The sequence below is a fragment of the Pogona vitticeps genome, chromosome 3 (genome assembly GCF_051106095.1).
Source record: "Pogona vitticeps strain Pit_001003342236 chromosome 3, PviZW2.1, whole genome shotgun sequence".
NCBI lineage: Eukaryota > Metazoa > Chordata > Lepidosauria > Squamata > Agamidae > Pogona > Pogona vitticeps.
This window is the reverse complement of record NC_135785.1, coordinates 43,633,421-43,654,958: the sequence shown is the minus strand read 5'-3', so window position 1 is coordinate 43,654,958 and position 21,538 is coordinate 43,633,421. Positions and strand designations below refer to the sequence as shown.

Below are 21,538 nucleotides of genomic sequence, written 5' to 3'. Positions count from 1 at the left end.
TAAGGATATCTATAACACTTTTATTTTCAAAACAGACACTAATAAATAAAAAATACATATAACTTATATTGAATGGCCATTATAGTAAAAGTGTTTAGCACTTTGAAGCTTATGAATGAGGATGTCAAACAAAGAGGAAATTTTCCCTTTAACATCTAATGTGGGTTACTAACCCCACCTTTTCTACCTGAAGACTGATCTAGCACTAAACAACTTTTGCATCCATTTCAAGAATAATAAAAGGTCCTGAATTCCTCCCAGTTTCTCCCTTCAGACTTCCATACAACAAAAGCAATGTTAAATATATAAATACTGTTTTGCCTTATCCTGTTTCCTTTAAAACACACTACCCATCACCACACAGTTCAATATAGCAAAACATGAGGAAAAACATTATGATCACCCTCTTCAAACCAACAAACTACTTTCCATTGCTATCCAAGGGCAACAAAGGCCTAATAAAGATACTATACAACTGTAGTGTTTTGGAGGTTTACTCCATGGGCCAGCATAGCTATTTGTGTATTTTCAAATGATTAACTGCTGGTCTGTGCCATGGAGAAAGCATAAACCACATATTTTTAAGGTGAGGAAAAACAGTGGATAGTTTCAGCACCCATGTTTTAGAAGTCATCTGAAGTTAAAGAAGTGACCAATGTTGACAGGATTTGTTATTCCTATATTGCAGTTGTACAGTACCTAATTTAAACAAGTCATCTCAATTATAGAACAATGTTCTCTGGAAGACATGCATGCACTGGTTCTCACATTATACATCCCTGACTGTATCTTAGACTAGTTACTCTTCTTTATTCCTTTACATCAAAGTATCATTAATGCATTATCGCTATTAATGATTTTGAGGTTAATAATCACAAATACTCTGTTTTAGTGCCCCAAGCTTTTAAAAAAGTACAATGTACTTAACACACAAACAGCAACAGATAATTTTGCTGATGAGTGGGTTTAATTCTGAAGCTATTTCTTCTTCTGCAACAGGTCATCTATTATACATTTAAGAGTTTTTAAAAAAGCTTTTCCACCAGAGCTGTTGCTGCTCAAAAGCCCCAGAACAGCACACATTACAAGAAACCTGTAGAGTACAACATCAGGATAGAGAGCATTTAGAATGTTAACTGTAATGGAAGTAATGATGGAGGTGCACTCAAAGACCTATTATCCTTATTTTAGCATCCTTAAGAATTGTCTGTGTAAGCTCTTGAACTAACTACAGCTCCCTTCTTCCATCAGTCCACTTCAAGCAACAACCAGCTACCATGTCAACTCCAGGGATGTAAAGAGGTGAAAGTTGTCATTTGGCATTTTTCTGAAGTCCTCCATTTTACAACAAGGAGAAATTCCAACTTTAAGAGTAATATGAACATAGCTTGCAGCATGTGAGGCATGTATGGCTGGTAGACTGAAAGAACAAATTGCACAAAGATTATTTAGCAGGACTTGAGCATTAGCAAGTCCAAAGAAGCCATCTGAAAGCCATCTTGGTCAGCCAAATGTGACCAACAGCTGCTATTAATGGTATATTTTTTTTAAAAAGTGTTAGACACAAATTGAGCAGCTGCAGTTCTTGCACAAATGGAGTTCTCCAGAGGCTTTGCAGTCCCCCTTTGAATAAGACTGACTTTCATACTCCAACAAAAATCATCAGCTTCCATGAGGACACTAACTTGGCCAGAGCAGGTAACAAATGGCATCTCATTTTATTACTATCAAGTTCAGACTCCTTCCCAGTATCCCCCACCATGCTGCAAAATAACTTAACGGAGACCCAGCTCTGCTTTTTTCAGTTTGTGATCTTTTCCTTTTCCTCTTTTGGGATGAGGAGGCTGGATCTTCCAGGAGAACTTGTGGCTCTCTTTATCACTTCCATCCACCTGTCAAGACAGAAAAAAATCACGTTCAACACCTCCAAGCTTACTGATTATTCCTTGAATGTGTTATCAAGTACTTCTTGTCAAGAATATTAGACTTCATCTTTTGCTAGGTTCATTTCCATCATGCAGGCAGAATATCCAAGTGGGAACAAATGTCTCCATAAAGAAGTGAACCGATAGCTCATGGTCCTTTCTCTTGTGCTGATATAGCATACGTATAATATGATTTTTTTTGTTAGCATTAAAGGTGCCACAGTGTTGTTTTGCTGCAGCAGACTAACATAGCAACATCTTTGAAAAGAATGAGAAGGAGATACTCGACTCAAGTAATTTTTAAAAAATTCCAATTATCTTATGGCCAGCAAGGTTTCTTGTCTCACATATTTCAGAAGGAGCCGGTACAACCATGAATTTGCATGAACAACCAAGCAAGTCTGGCATATAAATCAAATGTTTCGTCCCAAGAATCTTTGCTGCATCAAGTAGGCATCTGCCTGCAAACAAGCACAGCTGATAATTTGAATTTGCTCTCATAAAAGCCAAAATGAAAATTTCATCTTTTAACTATAACTGTTGACTTTGATGTTTCCATATCGATGTGCTAGAAAAGAGACACAGATCCTGTGCCCAAGGATCAAAGTCAATCTTAGATACATTAACTGATATCCTATTTGATAACCACATTATTTGAGGCCACAATAATAGAATTTAGAGCTCAAAGGGATCCCATAGATCATCAAGTCCAGCCCCCTGCCAATGCCTAAAATCCATACTTAAAATGTCCCTGACAGGTTGACCGTTAAACCCCTGCTTACAGTTTTGATCCTGACTTGCCATCTGTTGCACTGCCAAGTGAATGATTGTTTATGTGACCAGTGGATGCAGGGGTATGTAACAGAATAAAGAGGCAAAATTGCTTACACGATTTTGTGTAATTTTGTTTTCATATCTGCCACAATATGATTTGCATATTTCCTTAAACGGAAAACTTTTATTTGGACTAATTTTATCCTAGCACTACTTGGCTTCAGATAGATTTAGCTGACTTGAGAATCTATCAACAGCTAGTCTTATCGCAGAATGCAGAAATAGCCAAGAGAAAGCAGGACTGCCATCTTTCAAATTTTAGCAGGACACTGAACAGAAAACACCCTCAAAAAGACAACTTGGGGCAAGTAGTTCATTCCATGTATTAGGTTTAGGAAACACATTTACCTCTCAAAGGTATACTTGCTTTCAGCCCTGAAGAAATAGACATGGGATTTAAACTGAAGTTTGAAGACATAATCCTTCTGAATGCCATCTGCCTCCACAGGGATGCTGACTGAGTATCCAAGAAGTGGTAAACTAGCCAGTGGATAATCATCCTGCAAATAACAAAGTTTTGTATTTAGCAGATGTTTACACTGACATTTAACAAAGGTTTCACTTCAATTAAAAATAGGCTCAATACATAATACAAGTTACATTATGTTTTAAATTGTTCACACATTTAAAAATGGTATTTATTTATTTAATTTATACCCTGCCTATCTGGCCCACCGGACCACTCTAGGCGGCTTCCAAATATAAAATCAAATAATAAAACTTAGACAAATACATAATAATCAAACAAGAACAGCAGTAAAAATAAAAAGGAAAAGTAAGAAAAAATCAAGAGTTGGCTGGAGGGAAGGCCTGAATAAACAGCCATGTTTTTAATTGGGTTTTAAAGGTGCCCAGCGTGGGGGCCGCGCGAATCGCCGGAGGGAGATTGTTCCAGAGGCGAGGAGCCACCGCTGAGAAGGCCCGGTTTCGTGTCTTCTCCTTCCGGGCCTCTCTCAGCGTCAGGCTCCTCAGCCTCACCACCTGGCTCGCGTAGGTGATCCGGGTAGACGTTGGTGGGAGGAGGCGTTCCGCCAAATATCGAGGTCCTAAACCGTTTAGGGCCTTATAAGTAAGCATTAAAACTTTGAAGTTGACACGGAAACAGATGGGCAGCCAATGCAATGCAGCCAGCGTTGGAGAGATGTGTTGATATTTTCTCACTCCTGTAAGGAGCCTGGCCGCTGCATTCTGCACCACCTGAAGTTTCCGTGTCAGCCTCAAAGGCAGCCCCATGTAGAGCGTGTTACAGTGATCTAATCTTGAGATTACGAGCGCATGCACCAAGGTAGTGAGCGCCCCCATGTCGAGATAGGGTCGCAGCCGTGCAATCCGCCAAAGATGGAAAAATGTGGTAGGGGAAGGAATGGGGTTGAGGGTAGAACATGCCCATGTAGGAGGAGAGAGGTTAGATATCTTACATCTATCCCCAATTCTAGTCCTACCCCCCAACCAGATGGTATCAGGTGACCACATCAAACCCTCGAGCCACATAGTGTTGTTGATGAATGCCAGGTCAGTACAAAATAAGACTGCCCTCATCCATGATGTAATTCTGGATGAGGGTGCTAAACTGGCGTGCATTACTGAGACCTGGGTGGGAGAGGAGGGTGGTGTCCCCCTCTCCCAACTGTGTCCACCTGGGTACTTGGTCCAGCACCAATGTTGCTCGGAGGGTCGGGGAGGGGGAGTTGCTATAATCTATAGGAGTTTTATCTCCTTGACCAGGCTTCCTATCCCTTTGAGAGGTCTTGAGGGCCTGTATTGTGTGTTGGGCTTGCGAGACAGATTAGGGATTCTGCTGATGTACCGCCCACCCTGCTGCATACCAACAGTCTCCCTGCCTGAGCTGATGGAGGTAGTCTCGGACCTGGGTTTGAGGACTCCCAGGCTGTTGGTGCTGGGGGACCTCAACATTCATGCCAAGGCTGCCTTGACAGGGGCGGCTCAGGACTTCATGGCCGCCATGACAACCATGGGTCTGTTTCAATGTGTCATCGGCCTGACACATGAGAAGGGCCATACCTTGGACATGGTTTCCTCAACAGGACTGGATGTGGAGGGGCTGGTGTTGACCCCATTGTAATGGTCAGACCACTTCCTGGTCAAGTTTAGTCTATTAGCTTCTTCTCCCCTCTGCAAGGGTGGGAGATCTCTTAAGATGATCTGCCCTCGGAGACTAATGGATCTGGATGGTTTCCTGAATGCTCTGGGGGATTATCCGTCTGATATGGTCGGCGCTCCTGTTGAAGCTCAGGTCACCCTATGGAATAGGGAGATGAGCCAGGCACTTGACACGATTGCGCCTAAGCGCCCTCTCCCTGCACACAGAGCCCAGACATCTCCTTGGTATACTTCTGAACTGTGGGCAATAAAGTGAGAGGGGAGACAGCTGGAGCGCAGGTGGAGGAAATCCCGCTGGGAGTCCAATCGAACACGACTTAGAGCCCATTATCGGGCCTATTTCATGGCAATATGGCTGGTGAAATGGCAATATTTCTCCAGCTGTATTGCTTCCTCAGAATGTCATCCAGCACAGCTGTTTTGGTGGTCCAGGAACTTCTTTAACCAGGAAATCCAGTGGAGGTCTCGGACTGCTCATCCGCTCACTGTGATGAGTTTGCCATTCATTTTGAGGGGGAAATCACTCAGATTCACAGTGGTTGGACTCCACTATTACTGCAAAATCAGAGGATGTGTCCAGTGTGTCGTGCTTAGGTCAAATATTAATGGATGAGTTTCAATTGTTAAGACCTGGGGATGTGGACATGGTGCTTGGATCTGTCCGTTCTACCACCACTCCACTCGACCCTTGCCCATCTTGGCTAATTGGAAGATCTGCCAGGGGGGTTCGCACCTGGGTCCAGGAGGTTGTGAACACCTCTTTGAGAGAGGGAGTGGTCCCTACCACCTTGAAAGAGGTGGTAATTCGACCACTCCTTAAAAAGCCTAACCTGGACCCAAGGCTGGTGGCTAACTACCGAACAGTGGAGAACCTCCCTTATTTGGACAAAATGTTGGAACGGGTTGTGGCCGGGCCACTCCAGGCGCTGCTGGATGAAACGGATTTTCTGGATCCATTTCAATCGGGTTTCAGGCCGGGTTTTGGTACGGAGACTGCCTTGGTCGCCCTGTATGATGACCTTTGCCTGGAGAGAGACAGGGGGACTGTGACCCTGTTGGTACTCCTGGACCTCTCAGCGGCTTTTGACACCATCGACCATGGTGTCCCTCTGGATAGGCTGGCTGGGTTGGGAGTTGGGGGCACCGCTTTATGGTGGTTCAGCTCCTTCCTGGCTGACCATGTCCAGAGGGTGGTGCTGGGAGACAGTTGCTCTGTCCCATGGCATTGATGTTATGGGGTTCCTCAGGGCTCGATACTGTCCCCCATGGTGTTTAACATCCAAATGGAACTGATGGGAGAGGTCATCAGGAGGTTTGGGCTGAGGAGTCAGCAATATGCTGATGACACTCAGCTCTACCTCTCGTGAGGTAGGTTTCTGTGCTGAACTTGTGTCTGGACCTGATAATGGACTGGATGAGGGTTAATAAACAGAAACTCAATCCAGACAAGATGGAAGTGCTGTTAGTGGGTGCTTCGCCGGACATGCTGGAGGGCCATTTCCCTGCCCTGAATGGGGTTACGCTCCCCCCCTAAGGGACAGGGTCCGCAGCCTGGGGGTGCTCCTGGACCCCAATCTAACTCTGAAAGCCCAGGTGGACTTGGTGACCAGGGCCGCCTTCCTTCAACTGCGAAAATTGTACCAGATATGGCCCTACCTGGACGAGCGGAGTCTCATGACAGTTACGCACTGATAACATCTTGTATAGATCATTGCAATGTGCTATATGTGGGGCTGCCTTTGAAGACGGTCCAGCGACTGCAACTGGTCCAGAATCGAGGTGTGCAGCTGGTGAGTGGTGGGGCTGCTAGGGGACATATCAAGCCAATTCTGATTAAATTACATTGGTTACCAGCTGCTGCCCAGGCCCAATTCAAAGTGCTTATTTTGACACATAAAGCCCTAAATGGCCCTGGATACCTGAAGGACCGCCTCCTTCCATATGAGCCTACCCAGCAGTTAAGACCTGGCCAGGGGGCCCTTTTGAAAGAGCCGTCCCTCAAGCAGGTAAGAGGGATGGCTTGTAGACAAAGGGCTTTTTTCCGCAGCTGCTCCCAGACTATGGAATGCCTTCCCGACTGAGATTCATTTGGCACCGACACTGATGACGTTTCGGCACCAGGTCAAAACCTTCCTGTTCCAGGAAATAATATCAACTGTGGATGCTGATGGCAATTTTTAGGGTATCTATTTTAATTGTATTTAAATTGTTTTATCTTTTTATTGTATTTTTTATCATATTTTAATTGTTGTAAGCTGCCCAGAGACCTTTGGGTAGAGTGGGCGGCATATAAGTTAAATAAAATAAAATAAAATAAATAAAATCAATTCTTAACCAGCAGAAATATGCCAGTCTGAGAGAACCAGCTACTTCAATCTGTGCTAAATGAACAATCTAACCAACGTTGTGACTGGGAAGCTTCAGCCCCTCTCCACAAAGAATTGCAAATTTCTCCAACTAGATGTCCTAGAGACTATAGAAGGCCTGAGGTTTGCATTATGCTCAGTGTGAGTTTGCTGGGATGTGGTACAAAATAATCATCCAACAGGTGGAAGCTACTGCCACTTTTACTTTACCAAGGTGCTTCCATGTATTTTCTTTAATAAGAGGAGCCTGGATACATTCACAGGATGGATGCAAATAGCAATGTATGTACATTACCTGGTGTGTTTTGTAGAAGAACAGACAGAAATTGGTAAATACCACCCATAATTTCTGCCATCCATTACTGTTCTTGAATTTCCTCAGCAGGTACCCTGATAACTGGTTCTATATAGAAGAGGGAAAATATGATATGAGAAGCTGAGATCAGTACACATATTCTCTAACAGCTGAAGCTCTAGTGGTACTCCATAGAATGATAAAAATGGATTACTCTTCTTAGAATGTGATACAGTACTCTTAAATTAAGAAACACTGTGGTCACTTGCTGTTTCAGAGTCTCTTTTCATAATTAGATCTCTTGTGTAAGAAGCGTACAAGTAATGCATATTTGGTGGGTTTTTATACTTTTAAATGCCCCTTATTTGCTCCAGAGTGAGCATCAATTACCTACATAATTATCATACAGAAGTTGAGTGGATAACACAGGAACCCACTGGACAATATCTATGAGGGAATTAGTGGTTGACTAAAAAAAGTCTAACCCCACTCCATGATGGCATCCTTTTGAAATTTAATTTAATCTCTTAATTTCTTTGTGACTTTGTGCTTTCCACTATGAAGCTGCAACTCTGAAATACTACTCCAGCACACAGTATTTATTTTTTAGTGACAGAAAGTAGCAAATCTGTCTTGCTCCTTTTAATTTTTAATTTACGTATGTTGGGTTCTCGGAGACATTGCATTCTTGAATTCAGAATTCACATCCATTCAGGTTTTTATAAAGTAAGGAGAGGGCTGACACATCTTCAGTCATTTCTCTACCTCAGCAAAGCACTCTTTCCCTGTATGTCAAATTCAGACACAGTATTCTATTATTTCAATTGCATCTGGACTTGTGGAAAGACAGGATTGCAATGTGATTTGATCCATGCTTTGTTTGATCATACAGAGAGACCCTTAAAAAGTACTAATACATTCCCCCTATATACATAAACAGTTTATTGCCCTTTTTCACAATGATAAATACATGTATTCTCTATTTTTTAAAAATTTGGACAGGGCAGGAAAACTGTAAACACAGTTATTCCCCAAAGGAGAAGAGCACAATCATCAACACACCAAATTCCCCACCCTTTTTATTTCAGTTTGTCATCCAGCCCCAACAACGCACTAAAAGCTAGTAAGTAACACAGGCATGCCAGGTTCTGTTAATGAGACAATGCAGTTGGAAAAGACAAAGCAGTGTCAGAAAGGAAAGCATAGAGTAAAAGAACTAGGTGAAGGCAAGGCTCTACAAAACACACAGTAGCAGTGTCCCATTTAAAAAAAATCATAAACGGATGCCTGGGCAACACTGGAGGAAAAACTAGTCTGCTACGATCAAATCTACAGGATAAATTAAATCACCTTAAATGGTATGAAATGACACTGTGTTCTGGGCCTTCTTGTATGATAAACTAAAGGGATTTATTGGTCTGAGTTTCACAGCAGACTTGAAGGATTTCTTACCACTGGATCATTATATTAGATCTGCACATTAGAATGATGTTTAAAAGAGCACTCAAATGGAGATGGTATACATAGGAGGTGATGGTCTACACAGATCATCCTATCAAAATGGGGAGTGGAAGAATTAGCTTTACCTGAATCATGCACAGATAGTCAGACAGGGATAGGCTCTGGTTCCGGTACCAGCAAACATGGGTGATTGTGTTGGGCCGTTGAGTCTGGCCCAGCAGATAGCGAGGAGGAAGCTCTGGAGAAACAGCAAGAGAGCAGAAAACTGAGCAGAGAGGGGGGTACAGGGTAGAAAGAGAAAGAAGAAGAGAGATTTAGAGAAAAGAAGGGACAGTGCTTGCAAAGGTTCATGGAAAACAGTATGTGAAGATGCCGTGAGGTTCAATGGTCTAAGATCTTGGTGAAAGCAGTGACAGTGCTTTGGGAAGGAAGCAAGAAAACTAACAATTTTACTGAAGGTACCGTTCGCTGAAGAGAAAGATTTAGTTGTGGAAAAGAACATTACTTTTGACTTCACACCTCCACACTGGACTGCTTTATTAGCTTTTTTGAGGTGAAAATGGCAGCCATGAATAAATAAAGCAACTGTTAAGCATGGGAATGTTTTGTTGTGCCTTGTCAGATGTAAAATATAGCCCAGAACCTTTAATATCAAAGTCCAGGCAAGTATGAAAATACATCTGCATGGGAGAAACATTCAAAATGGCTTTGACAACACAATGCTGTATGGATTGGGTTTTGTTTTGGGTTTTTTTGGGTGGGGAGCTTTTATTTTAACATGAAAGAATCTTGTCAAAAGTGCATGACAACTGAAGGCAAAGAGAGGTATTACTGGATTCCTTAAAAGTCCTCTCCCATCTCAAAATGGTCTAAGAACCAAGTCTTGATCCTAAATCAAGATGTATGCCTGCCTCAAGTCCAAACATAAAAAAATGAAGAGATCCCCAACAATGTATAAGACTATGCATTAGTAGCAGCAGAGTGGAATGTGGCACACACTTCCACAAGCTGTGTGATCAGTTTTGTATGTATGTGAGAAAGGCTTCTGGGTTATATTCTGCAATTTAGAGAGCTAGCAAAACCACAGTGATATGGATTCAGTGGTGGCCGAGAGGCTATGTGGAGACTCAATGCTCCTTGAGATAACATATGCAATGAATAATTATTACATAAAAATCAAATGCGACCACATCTTTCAAAGACAATACAGAGATATATAGAAGCAACACATCCACCATTTCTAGGAGGATGCTTTGAATCTGGGTCCTGCACTCTTGAACTCATTCTTATGTATATGAGTGCATTCATTTGTCCTCTGCTGAACGAAAAGACATGTAAGACCTGTTTAAAAAGGGCTAGTGACGGCCTCTTTTCTCTTCCTACTAGCAGTTCTGTCTATGAAAGGACTTTCTATCTCCTCCTGGAAAGCACCTTGAGTCAACATGTCTGTTGGTCTAAGGTAGCAACAAAATTCCCATTACAACAGTTATATTGACTAGCAATCTATTTTCTGGCAAAATTCAAAGTGCTGGCTATGAGAATAAATAAAGTCCTATATGACTTGGGTCCAAGTTATCTAAAGGACCATATTTGCCCATATAAAGTTCATGCCTGGCTTCTGAGATTTTTAAGGAAACCCTGCTCTTGTTCCTGCTACCTTCACACATGTGTTTAGACATAGGGGAAGCCTTCTTGGTTGTGGATTTCCTTGTCAAGGAAGCTAGGGCGGCCCTTCCCTGTTGTCCTCCTGCTGGCACAGATTTTTATTTCTTCACGCAGGTTTTTGGCAACAGACTGACTGCTAAGGAAGGCAAATCTAAATAGCTGGTGCTCATTTTAATTTTCTTTTAAAGTGCTTTTAAAATTGATAATGTTTTAATACTACAATTTAATTATGTTTTAGCATTATAACTTCTCTTTATATCTGCTTTTATTTGTAATTATTTTAAATTTTGCTTTAAGCTGCCTTGAGTCCCTCTTCTGGGAAAAAGGTGGGATATAAACCAAACAAGCAACCCCCCCCCAAAAAAAAACCCAAGAAGTCTATATCCCTTAAAAACCCCATAAGGAAGAGTATATCAAAATACGCAGGTATCATGCAGAGGTGGTACTACTAAGGGACAGAGATAAGTGACAAGACATCATCTGGGCCAACGGTGCCAGGTTATAACATTACGGTCTCCAAAATGTTATGTTACAGCAAAGGTCACCTCTTCCAAGTAACAGTTTGGGCACACAGTAAGAGACAACACCATGCAACTCCAAGCTAATCAGCCATAGGACAGAAGAATATTGTGCAGAAACAGAACACAAAACCCAGCAGAGAATTTTGGAGACTCAGACAAGACAGACTGTTAGGTTCTCCCTTCATTTTTCTTTCCTCAAAGCACCACTTCATTGAGAACATGATGGCAACATGCAGGTGCACACAAAGAATATTTTCAAACATGTAGTCACCCATTCATTTTCTCTCATATGGGCACTGACGTGACAGAAGGTAATGAAGGGGGTGGCAGTTAAAACCTCACACAGGTATACAGTGCAGAAAAACCAGCAACCAAGACAGACAAGAGTGGCAAGTGAGAGGGGTGCATGCTCTGCTGCTGGATACCTCGACGGCCACACTGTGATCAGTCATGGAGACACTGGTGTTGCGGTACCAGCACACATGCATAGTAGTATTGGCACGGTGGTGACTCTGCCTGTCCAGGGAACTACGAGAAGAATGTATGTCCTCTTCGGACTCCTGTTCTAGAGAAACCTCATCTGAGGATCCTGAGGGAGGAGAAGGGAGCATCATTTAACAGGCTGTGGTACATGGATAGTGCTAGTGGCATGAGTCCCTCACTATATTAACATCTTCCATTTGAAAAAGGAAATAGCATGCACAGGTTACTCTGATTCTGACACCCACGGCTTTTACAATTCAGAGTTTGATGAAATATACAGCATTTCAGAGGCAATACACTGGAAAAACTAGACTTTATTTTGTATAGAAGTATAAAATCTTTGCTTGGAAACGTCCCACCTAAATCTTGCAGAGAGAGAAGAGAAACCTAGGGAATAAATAACTGTGACCAGAGGAATGCCACAAGGTACTTCAAGACCTTGTAAAGGGATCCCACTGATATGGGAAGGAAGTCAGGAAAACACAGGAAATGAACGTTGGTTCAACAGAATCCCTAGATTGGAAAACAAAGTGTGGTTTACAGGGATGGATATTTTCCAATATAAAGGGTGGAAAGGAAGATCACACACCACAAAAATTCTTACTATTACTTTAACAGTTGGAATTTCTTATTTGCCAAGCCTTAAGTAACTGGAGCATCAGGGAGCATATGGAAGCTTATTTAGCTGAAAACATCTGTAGGCGGCATAGTCTATACTGTTTATATCTTAAAGAAACATATAGAGTGTATCATTAGCCTACAAGCACAGTGTACAAGTGACACAATACTACTCACTGTTAGAACGACTGCATAGGGAATTTTCTAGAAACATGTCTGATTTCTCAGTGGTTTTCTTAGCCATTTCAATGGCCACATTGAGGTCTTCCATCCATTTCCCCATTTCGAGACGCGTGCTGCAAAACACATAACAAACTGATGGCCAAGGATAAAACTTCCTGTGCTCAGTTGCAGTGTATGATTTGCAACTCAAGAAAAACCACTGCTTGATCATTATTTAGAGCAATTCTATGTACCTTCATAAAAAATTCACAGAGATAACAAAAGCAGCAATCTAGTAACTGCAAAAGCTTGTCTTAACAAATGTAGCTTCTACAAATATTCAAGTATTAAAAACCACAGAATATTTTCAGGATTTTTTTTCATTCTTTGGAGTCACATTAGGGTGAAAAGACAAAACATACTGATATGCATGGACAGATTTCAATGGTGAGGGTGCAGGATACAACTGCATCTCCTAGGTTTTGGCTGAAGTTCCACTGCAGGCTAAAAATGTGCACCTCACCAGGTTAGTGTGTCAAGACTGAAGAGAAGAGTCATCTCGAAGCCTCCCCTCCTTAGCTTGGAACAAAGACCAGTGTTATATGTGTGTACACCTTCAATATCATTGAAAGACCTCTTTCATCTCTACCTTTTCATAAATGAATACTGAGAAACTGCTTACCTGGCTGCCACTACTATGGTTTTTTGAGCAGAATAGATTGTGAAACAATGAGGGACAGACCATTCATTTTCACTCTCTTCCACCTGCAACAAGATAAACATGCATCATTGCCCAGGGAGTGATGGTACACCCATCTCTAATTGTGAGTGGAAAGAAACAGCTTGATGACAGCAATAAATCTGCATGTCAGCTATTTTTAAAAGCACTGGCAATTTACATCTAATTAGCTTCTAGTGGGAAAACTATCAACTATAATTACATTACCACTTCAATTGTTGGTAAATATAGTAGCCAATGTGCTCACTAGCTTACTACTCACCGGAGGATCCAGCACTATCAGCTGAAAATTAAACACAGACACACACAAAGGTTTCATTAAGGAGGGAGAGGAAACAGTGCTTTTGTGTGGAAGTGACATCAGTTAGCACATCCAGCTAGCCTTGAGAATAGTAATCCCACAAGAGTACAGCCTTAATTTTCTCAGTTTCTCTGTTGCCAGAAAATAGACAATGCCTGTTTTTCCCATTATCTCCAACACAGACAAAAATGCATATAAACACCCACAGAAAATTGCCACAGCATGCAGGAGGACCCAACCCAATCTAAACATTCAATTACAGAGCTCAGGTTAATCTGACACATAACCAATGTTCTTCAGTTTTAATAGCTGGCTACTATGTGAAGAACCACTTACCAGCATGCCATGCAGAGAGAGGTGGCCGTGAATTTTAAATTGGTTGGTACCTGTGACTCCTTTACTTGTGTAGAGCAACATATCTGAAAACTGAGGCACAGACATATTGTCAACAAAAGTTTACTATCCTCTTTTACTATTTGAAAAAAAGCTCTTTCATTATAGCTCCTTTATTTGTATACCACTTTTCTGCTTAGTTCAGCTCACAGTGTTTACAATACAGGATAAAAGAAGCCAAGAAAAACATACATCATTATTCACTATCTGTAGTATCAAAAAAAGTTACTTCAAGCTGAACCAGTTTTAGAAATTTACTGTAATGAAACAAACTAGTATGTTGCAACAGACTATTATGCAGTAACACTTTTTATATACAAAGTTATTCTCAGCAAATATTCGATTCACACACAACTACAAAACTTTCTAAATTAAGAAAAAAATACTTGAAAATTATGTTCAAGTATTTTCAGGTACGTAATTAAGACCGAAGCTATTTCATAAAAGGCCCCCAAGATAGTATTCCTGGGAACTACTTAAGAAACAGGCAGTGAGACAGGTAAACACCCACCAGCAAATCAAGAAAGTCTACTCTGTTTCCATCAGAGTACACAGAAACAAGCCTTGGAGAAACTAATGTGTTTCTGACCTGTGCAGTTGCCCACCTCTATGGAAGGGGTTTGCATTCTACTGAAACCCCTGTTTACAATCTGTTTATAAAACATCAGAGAGGTTTTACATAAAAATTGCATTCCCATCAGCAAACTGCATGAGACAATGTACAGCAAAGCTATTTCTAGGAATGCCAGTACTTTCACTGCAAGATAATATTATTGTGAGATACAATCTCGAGCAAAGACTTCAACTCACCAGAAAGAACATCCTTTGCTGTAAACCCTTTTTTGTCAGCTTGTATAAGCAGCCTTCTCGGATAAACTCCTATTTTTAAAATTACACTGGGTTTTAGTATTCTTGAAATAAATAAATTTCGATGTGTTTTCAGTCTTCTACAAAATATAGCATCCTCTGGCTATTTCCATTCACACTTTAAGTGAAAAAGTAATGCCATGTTGTGTGGTGAAAGAGTTCCACAATGCGAACGGTCAGTTTACATTTAGCTAGAAAAAGCATGTAGCCCAGAAGAATGTATGTATTCAAAACTACTAACATTTAACAAACTGGCTACTGAACTAGCATATGATTAGCATCACTATAAATTACAAGAGCTCCACTTCTGTTATAAGGTATCAGTGAACAATAGCTTTTAAAGCTCTTTATTGATGCCATGCACAAGTAGGAGCGTGGAGAGCCTATCCCATAACGAAACAGGCACTCTCACTGCTGGGATTCCTCCATGGTGAGTCAGTACAAGCAGCTTGCATGACAATGCATTCATCAGCTCTGTGCTAGTCCTTGGAATCTCTACAGAGCAGCACAGACAGAAGCACTGAAAATACGTTCCTGATAATTCAATTGAGAGCCCTTCAAAGAGCCATTTTCGGTGAGGGATTTCAAGATTCATGACAGCAAAACAATCTCACCTCAGAATGGTCAGATAATGAGCAATTCTGAAATATGTTTGTGGAAAGAACAGCTCAGTTTTTTTACTAGCTCTAAAATAAAGCAATAAAACTTCCAAAGCCATCAATCAATTTAGGAATCAAATAAGCAAAACAAATAATGGGCAAGATTAACACATACTATAGAAGGCTTAACTCTAAACTAAAAAAGAATTGCCTACTCTGCCAGCTGCTACAAGGTTATCAACGCCAAGCAGGTCATGCTGTAACTCTGTCAGCTTCTGGAAATTCTCCAAGCGGATCAGGCTGTTTTGAAGCTGTGATGTCATTTCTGTTACTTCCTTCAATGCATCTGCAGATGAGAATCACAAAAAAACCCCCCAAAGCAACAGATCAGAACAGCACCACCAACTACCAACCAATACTGTACAACTATTCAGAAAGTTGAGATACTACCACTGAGTTAAAGTTACAACTCAATACAATTGAGAAACTTAAGATGTAACATTGTTTGATTACTCAGTAATTACAACTTGCATATACACAAGGAGTTTATGTTAACTAACACATTGTGAGAAGCTGAAGACAAATGTCTTTGAAAATTATTTGCACCACTACAACATAAACCATGCTTTTGATATATTATATGGCAATGTCTATTTGTATAATGCAAATAAAGTATACTAAGTTATCCATAGTTTGGTCACTCATGGCGAGTGGATCTCCATAAGCACCATAATGGCTTTTGACAGTAGGGACATTGCGGTATGACTCTAATAGCACTGCCTTCTGTTAACACAATACTGTTATGGGTACATGGCACACTGCCCTTTTTAGTCTGAAAGACAGTCACAGGGCTGAATGAGAGAATGGAAAGCTGTATGTGCAAATTCTGTAGATTTACAAAGAAGACAGCTCTGTGGTGGCATGTGTCATGATCATGGGATATGTGGTCAGAAATGTGCCATGATCATAGGATATGTACTCAGAGAAATGTAAAATGGACTCAGATAGGTTCTGTGTGAAGATGATTTGTGGGACTTTGGGATGTGTTCTTCTAAGCATCCTGAGAGTTTTCCTGAAGACTGTTACAGCCAAGCATCCAGATACAGTGGTGCCTCGCTTAACGAGCGCCCCGTTTAACGATGAATCCGCATACTGATGCGGATTTTGCGATCGCTTTTGCGATCGCATTATGATGTTGACAATGGGGGGAAATCGCTTTGCGATTTTTCCCCATAGCCCAATTCTCCCCCAGCTGAGCGGTGGGACTCTTCCGAAGCCACCACCTGCATTCCCCTTCGGAAGGGGCATTTTCCCCCAGCTCAGCGGGAGCCCCGCCGCTCAGCTGGGGGAAAATGTCGGCGGTGGCCTCGGAAGGACCCGGGAGCCACCGCTGACATTTGCCTTCCGAGCTCTCAAAGGGCCCCCCTCCGACATTGGAGAAAGCCCTTTGAGAGCTTGGAAGGCTCTCAGTGGCGGCGGGGGCAGGGTAGGGGGGTCCCGAAGGCTTCCAGACCTTTGCCTGGAAGCCTTCGGGACACCCCCCCACCCTACAGCCACCGCCGCTTGAAGCCGCCCCGCGCCGCCTACCCCACCCGTTCTCGGACTTCCAGGCATCCGAGCACGGCTGGGGTAGGTGGCGCGGGGCGGCTGCCGGTGGTGGAGACAGGGTAGGGGTGTCCCGAAGGCTTCCAGGCCTTTGCCTGGAAGCCTTTGGGACACCCCCCACCCTGCAGCCGCCACGCCGCTTGAGCCCGCCACGCAGCTGGGGGGAAAGGCCGGCCGGCGCTTGGGAAGGAGAGTGGAGGAGGTCCCCGCACTCCTTCCCGAGAGCCCGCCGCCCAGCTGGGGGGAAAGGCCGGCAGGCACTTGGGAAGGAGAGTGGAGATCCCCGCACTCCTTCCCGAGAGCCCACCGCCCAGCTGGGGGGAAAGGCCGGCCGGCGCTTGGGAAGGAGAGTGGAGGAGGTCCCCGCACTCCTTCCCGAGAGCCCGCCGCCCAGCTGGGGGGAAAGGCCGGCAGGCGCTTGGGAAGGAGAGTGGAGGAGGTCCCCGCACTCCTTCCCGAGAGCCCGCCGCCCAGCTGGGGGGAAAGGCCGGCCGGCGCTTGGGAAGGAGAGTGGAGGAGGTCCCCGCACTCCTTCCCGAGAGCCCGCCGCCCAGCTGATAAGCGGTTCCAAAATGGCCGCCCGTTTCGCGCCTCGCTTACCGAGGCAGGGAAAATGGCAGCCCTATGGAGGATCTTCGCTGAACGGTGAGTTTTTGCCCCATAGGAACGAATTAAACAGGGTTTAATTCATTTCTATGGGGTTTTTTGTTCCGTTCAGCAATGTTTCCGTATAGCGATGTTAATCCTGAAACGGAGTAACGTCGCTATGCGGGGCACCACTGTATCTTGAAGGCCATATCAAGAGGCCCTGGGAGACTCAACATTCCAAGCTTGATAGGGAAGACATAAACAACACCTGCACTCTCATGGGAATTAAGGGCGGAGAGAGGTGTTACAACCTCTAAAAAGTTAATTGATTGACAGCTGAATGGACCATGAAGAAGGGAGGAGTTTGGGAAGGTAGAAAATGGACAATGGGTTATGTGAATTGTGTTCAATGGTTTGTGTGTTGTTCTGATGTTGGATTTCTATTCCATGATGATGGGAGATAAAAGACTTGATTGAGAAAGGATGTAAGTAAGGAGAAAGAAGGAGGTGGCGCTAACCCCCCATAGCCCACTATAGCCTACTTTAGATTAGCTTTTAGAGTTTATTATTTTTAATGAGAAATAGTTATCTTATTTAACTGCAATGATCTTTGAATATGTTCTTAATGCTAATGCTTTTACAATATAAACTGATTTCTAATGAAACTTTATTTTTCTAATAAAAATTCATTATTAAAAATCCTTACTGAGGACTGGTCTCTTGAACAGCAGGGTCTGGCTACTTCCAGTAGTGAAGAGGGCCACAGATTTGCTATCATTTAAGAGTGCTACCTAACTGAGCTGTTGTGAGTTCTAAGGAATCATAAAGCCCATGAGTCTGTACTTGCAAAGTACTGAATAAATGCAAAATGTTCTTTTTAGGTCAGACTTGTTCAAAGGGCTTATGCTATGCACTGCTGACGTCTATGGACTCTATCCAGTGCAAAGGTGGTAGATAAGTGCAGGTCGAACTCTCCGGCTGAACGCCCAGCAACCTTTTAGGAGGCCGTGAGCACCACAGCATGAATGCTATATATATCATCTTTCTAGCCACCAAAAGCCTGCTTGGAACAGACACAAATGTAGCCACACACACAGCCCTCACAGTGCTGCCCTGTTGGCACAGCAGTTCAGCTGGAACTCTGCAGCAAGCTGTGACAAGCACCTGGAGTAGCTCTACAGGTTGTGTAACTGCTGATGCAAGAAGAGGGTGTGAAAAGGAAGAGCAGTTCAGGGAGTGGGAAACTAGTCTTCCTTGCTCAGTATTTATTGGAAATGTTGGCACTACACATATGCTTCCATAGAAGAGAGGATATTGTTGCTGGAGCTACAAGAATTACAAAAAGAAAAGGAAAAGAAAGTTAAGAAAACAAGAGGGAGCAATAAGGCTAAGAACTGGGGCTGGAGTCCAAAGAATCACACAACCAGTTCAGCCCACCCAAGGAAGCTTGAGGTTGTATTTCAGTAACAGCAATCCCCAAAGCCATGGCACAGACAGCATGTGTCATATATGGGCCAAAGTATTGGAGTTTTGTTTCTTGTGCTCCAATGAATTATGCAAAATCAAGCATGTCTACATATGAATAATTATGATATTTTGGGTCTATGGATTCAATTCTCAAACTGATGCATCTACGAGTCTGAGTCTCATGTTGCACTGATGTATTTTTCAGAGGGCAGTGGAAAATAAGAAAGAGAAGAATTTGGAAGGAAGCATAAAATTTAAGTCCACAGAGAGGAACATGGGGCTGTGTAATACTCTCGACTAATATCCACCACAGCTGTATTCTGCCCTCTGAGACAGTGACATTCGTATTTACAAGCTAATTATAATGATCCACAGGATGGTCATTTTTACCATATGGAAAAGACAGAGAATTGTGCTGGGCTTCAGCATTCTCCTTTTTTATGCACAGTTATAAGACTATAATGTTTATTGTAACCATTAATTAGGGCTAGAAAAATCCTTAGGTTAATGTTGAGATAATTATGAACTGCATTAGTCTTACATGCCATAGCATTTAATTCCACAGTTCTCTTATTCAATTTTCAAAACAAAACAAAAAAATTACAAAAACTTCAAAGTGCATTGGCTGGAGTACCATGCCTATAGGTGAACTGAAATATACCTTTCCCATATTATCTATTAAATGGGACAATGCAATTAAAAGCCAATCAGGATGACCTCACATTTCTTCATCATTCAATGAAGGCAACTTCATTGTTAATTGTTCACACTTAAGGTAATTAGTCTGAGCAATGAGACATCAAGCAATGTGTGCAAACATGTGAATCAGTCCTTGGCTCAATAAATATAACCCCAAATGAAAGGGCATAGGTTCGAACAGTTCGCTCACCAGAAGGCCAAGATATTTAGTCACAATCACACCAGCAGCTTTGAAGTGTATGTATGTATGCATTTTTGTTTCTTGTGAGAGGATAGAGAGCAAAGAAAATGACATCTGCCAATCAGTTCTGTACCAATACTATTCCCACCAAGACAAATGCTACTAATCAGTGACATGTATTGAGAAGAAAGAAAAATATCAACTGGGCCTTTTTTGCAAATTGCCTGATCCATCACTCACTCCTGCAGTCAGCGTAGTCCCGGTGATCTGCTGTGTAGTGTTTGCAAAGTCTCCCCAGGATCAGCTTGTAGTGCATTAACCTCTGGATTGGTTTGAGCAGGAAAGTGTTGAGCGGCAAATAACAAACCTTCTGGAGTTCAAACTCCTTATAAACCATTTCCAGTTTCTTAATATGCTTAGTTGCTTTCTCTAGTTCTGTCAAGACCTCATCATGTTTCCGCAGGTAGCTGACAAATTCCTGGGGAATCAGATATGTCCGTGAGTAGAGACACAAAATTATTTCAAGCTACCAGTGAGACAAAGTTACCATTCTCAAAGTTACCTGCAGCACAGGACAAATTACTGGGAATTTTAAAAAAGCCTTCCCATCACCCTGCAACCATGTACATACTGCAATAAATATTAGAAATAAAGGAACAACTGGAATTTGCACACAACTTAACCTCAGAGAATGTGAAGTTAACAGATACAGTGCTAAATTTTGATCAGCAGATAAATGGGGTTGCCATAATTCTACCAGAAACCTGCTCCTAAACCTCTCCGGGTAGAAATCAGCTATGTAGCCTAGACAAGATACACATTATCTTTTGCATTAACTAACAAATAAGGAAATTAAAAAAATTGGGCATTGTTTAATTTGATGCTGGAAAGATTTAAAAAACACCAGTTTCTTGGGGTCTTGGGAATTACTTGTATTTCCACACCTTTAGCATACACATATTTTTCAGCATGACATCACCAATCCGTTGATAGTCTCCTTTTGTGGAAGCACTGGAACGCCCTTCCCTATAATTGAGAAAGTGAGAAGTCAAGTGTTGGGAGAAAATGAATCCTAAGATTATTTTGCAGATGCAGCCAACAGATTAAAATTATTTTCCAGGATATCAACATTTGCACATAATGACAACTCGGATCTATAAACAATAAAATCTCCCCCTTTTCCTTTTCTGGATCTAGCTTCCCTCTGGTGCATGTTTCTAGAGTTCCTTCCCACTGTGCTCCTTCCTTCAGCAGAACTGTTACTAAACCACACAGACTTTCAACCTGGTCTGTTCAGTATGGTGTCCAAATTCAGTACAGTGCAACTGTTCCTCTTCTAACAGAAGTTGAAGGCAGGATTACAAAATTCTGGCCTACCATGATGTCAAAACATGGCCAGTAACTACAGAAGAAAGGAAGAAGCACCAAAATGTTGGCACCACCACTCTGCTTCCAGCCATTTATCAGCAAAATAACCATGCATCTTGTTTTGTGCCTTGGGTTAAAGACTGGTGCAGAATATATTAATAATAATAAACAAACAAACAAAAAAGAGAAAGGTCACTGTCAATACACTATACTGTACTATGAATCAAGGTTGTCCAAACTTTCCTTATATTGCACAAAAAAGTGAGGTAAAAGCATCATA

At 42.2% G+C, this 21,538-nt stretch overlaps 1 protein-coding gene across 5 annotated transcripts in view; it reads right to left on the bottom strand.

Annotated features, from left to right (window-relative positions):
* Window positions 1-21,538, bottom strand: part of FARP2 (FERM, ARH/RhoGEF and pleckstrin domain protein 2) — a 104,368-nt gene continuing 82,830 nt past the window's right edge. For 2 of the 5 annotated variants that reach the window (XM_020786311.3, XM_020786313.3), the window contains 11 exons: window positions 20,835-20,916; window positions 20,131-20,368; window positions 15,566-15,696; window positions 14,695-14,763; window positions 13,828-13,917; window positions 13,134-13,216; window positions 12,467-12,585; window positions 11,614-11,777; window positions 7,542-7,649; window positions 3,108-3,259; window positions 1-1,892 (listed from right to left, as the gene is read on the bottom strand). In XM_020786311.3, coding sequence (XP_020641970.2) covers window positions 1,802-1,892; window positions 3,108-3,259; window positions 7,542-7,649; window positions 11,614-11,777; window positions 12,467-12,585; window positions 13,134-13,216; window positions 13,828-13,917; window positions 14,695-14,763; window positions 15,566-15,696; window positions 20,131-20,368; window positions 20,835-20,916 — 1,327 coding nt within the window. In that variant the 3' untranslated portion in view covers window positions 1-1,801. Of the gene's footprint in view, window positions 1,893-3,107; window positions 3,260-7,541; window positions 7,650-9,127; window positions 9,268-11,613; window positions 11,778-12,466; window positions 12,586-13,133; window positions 13,217-13,827; window positions 13,918-14,694; window positions 14,764-15,565; window positions 15,697-20,130; window positions 20,369-20,834; window positions 20,917-21,538 lie in introns of all 5 variants that reach the window. The other 3 variants (XR_013543024.1, XR_013543025.1, XM_072995896.2) reach the window with 3 other exon arrangements.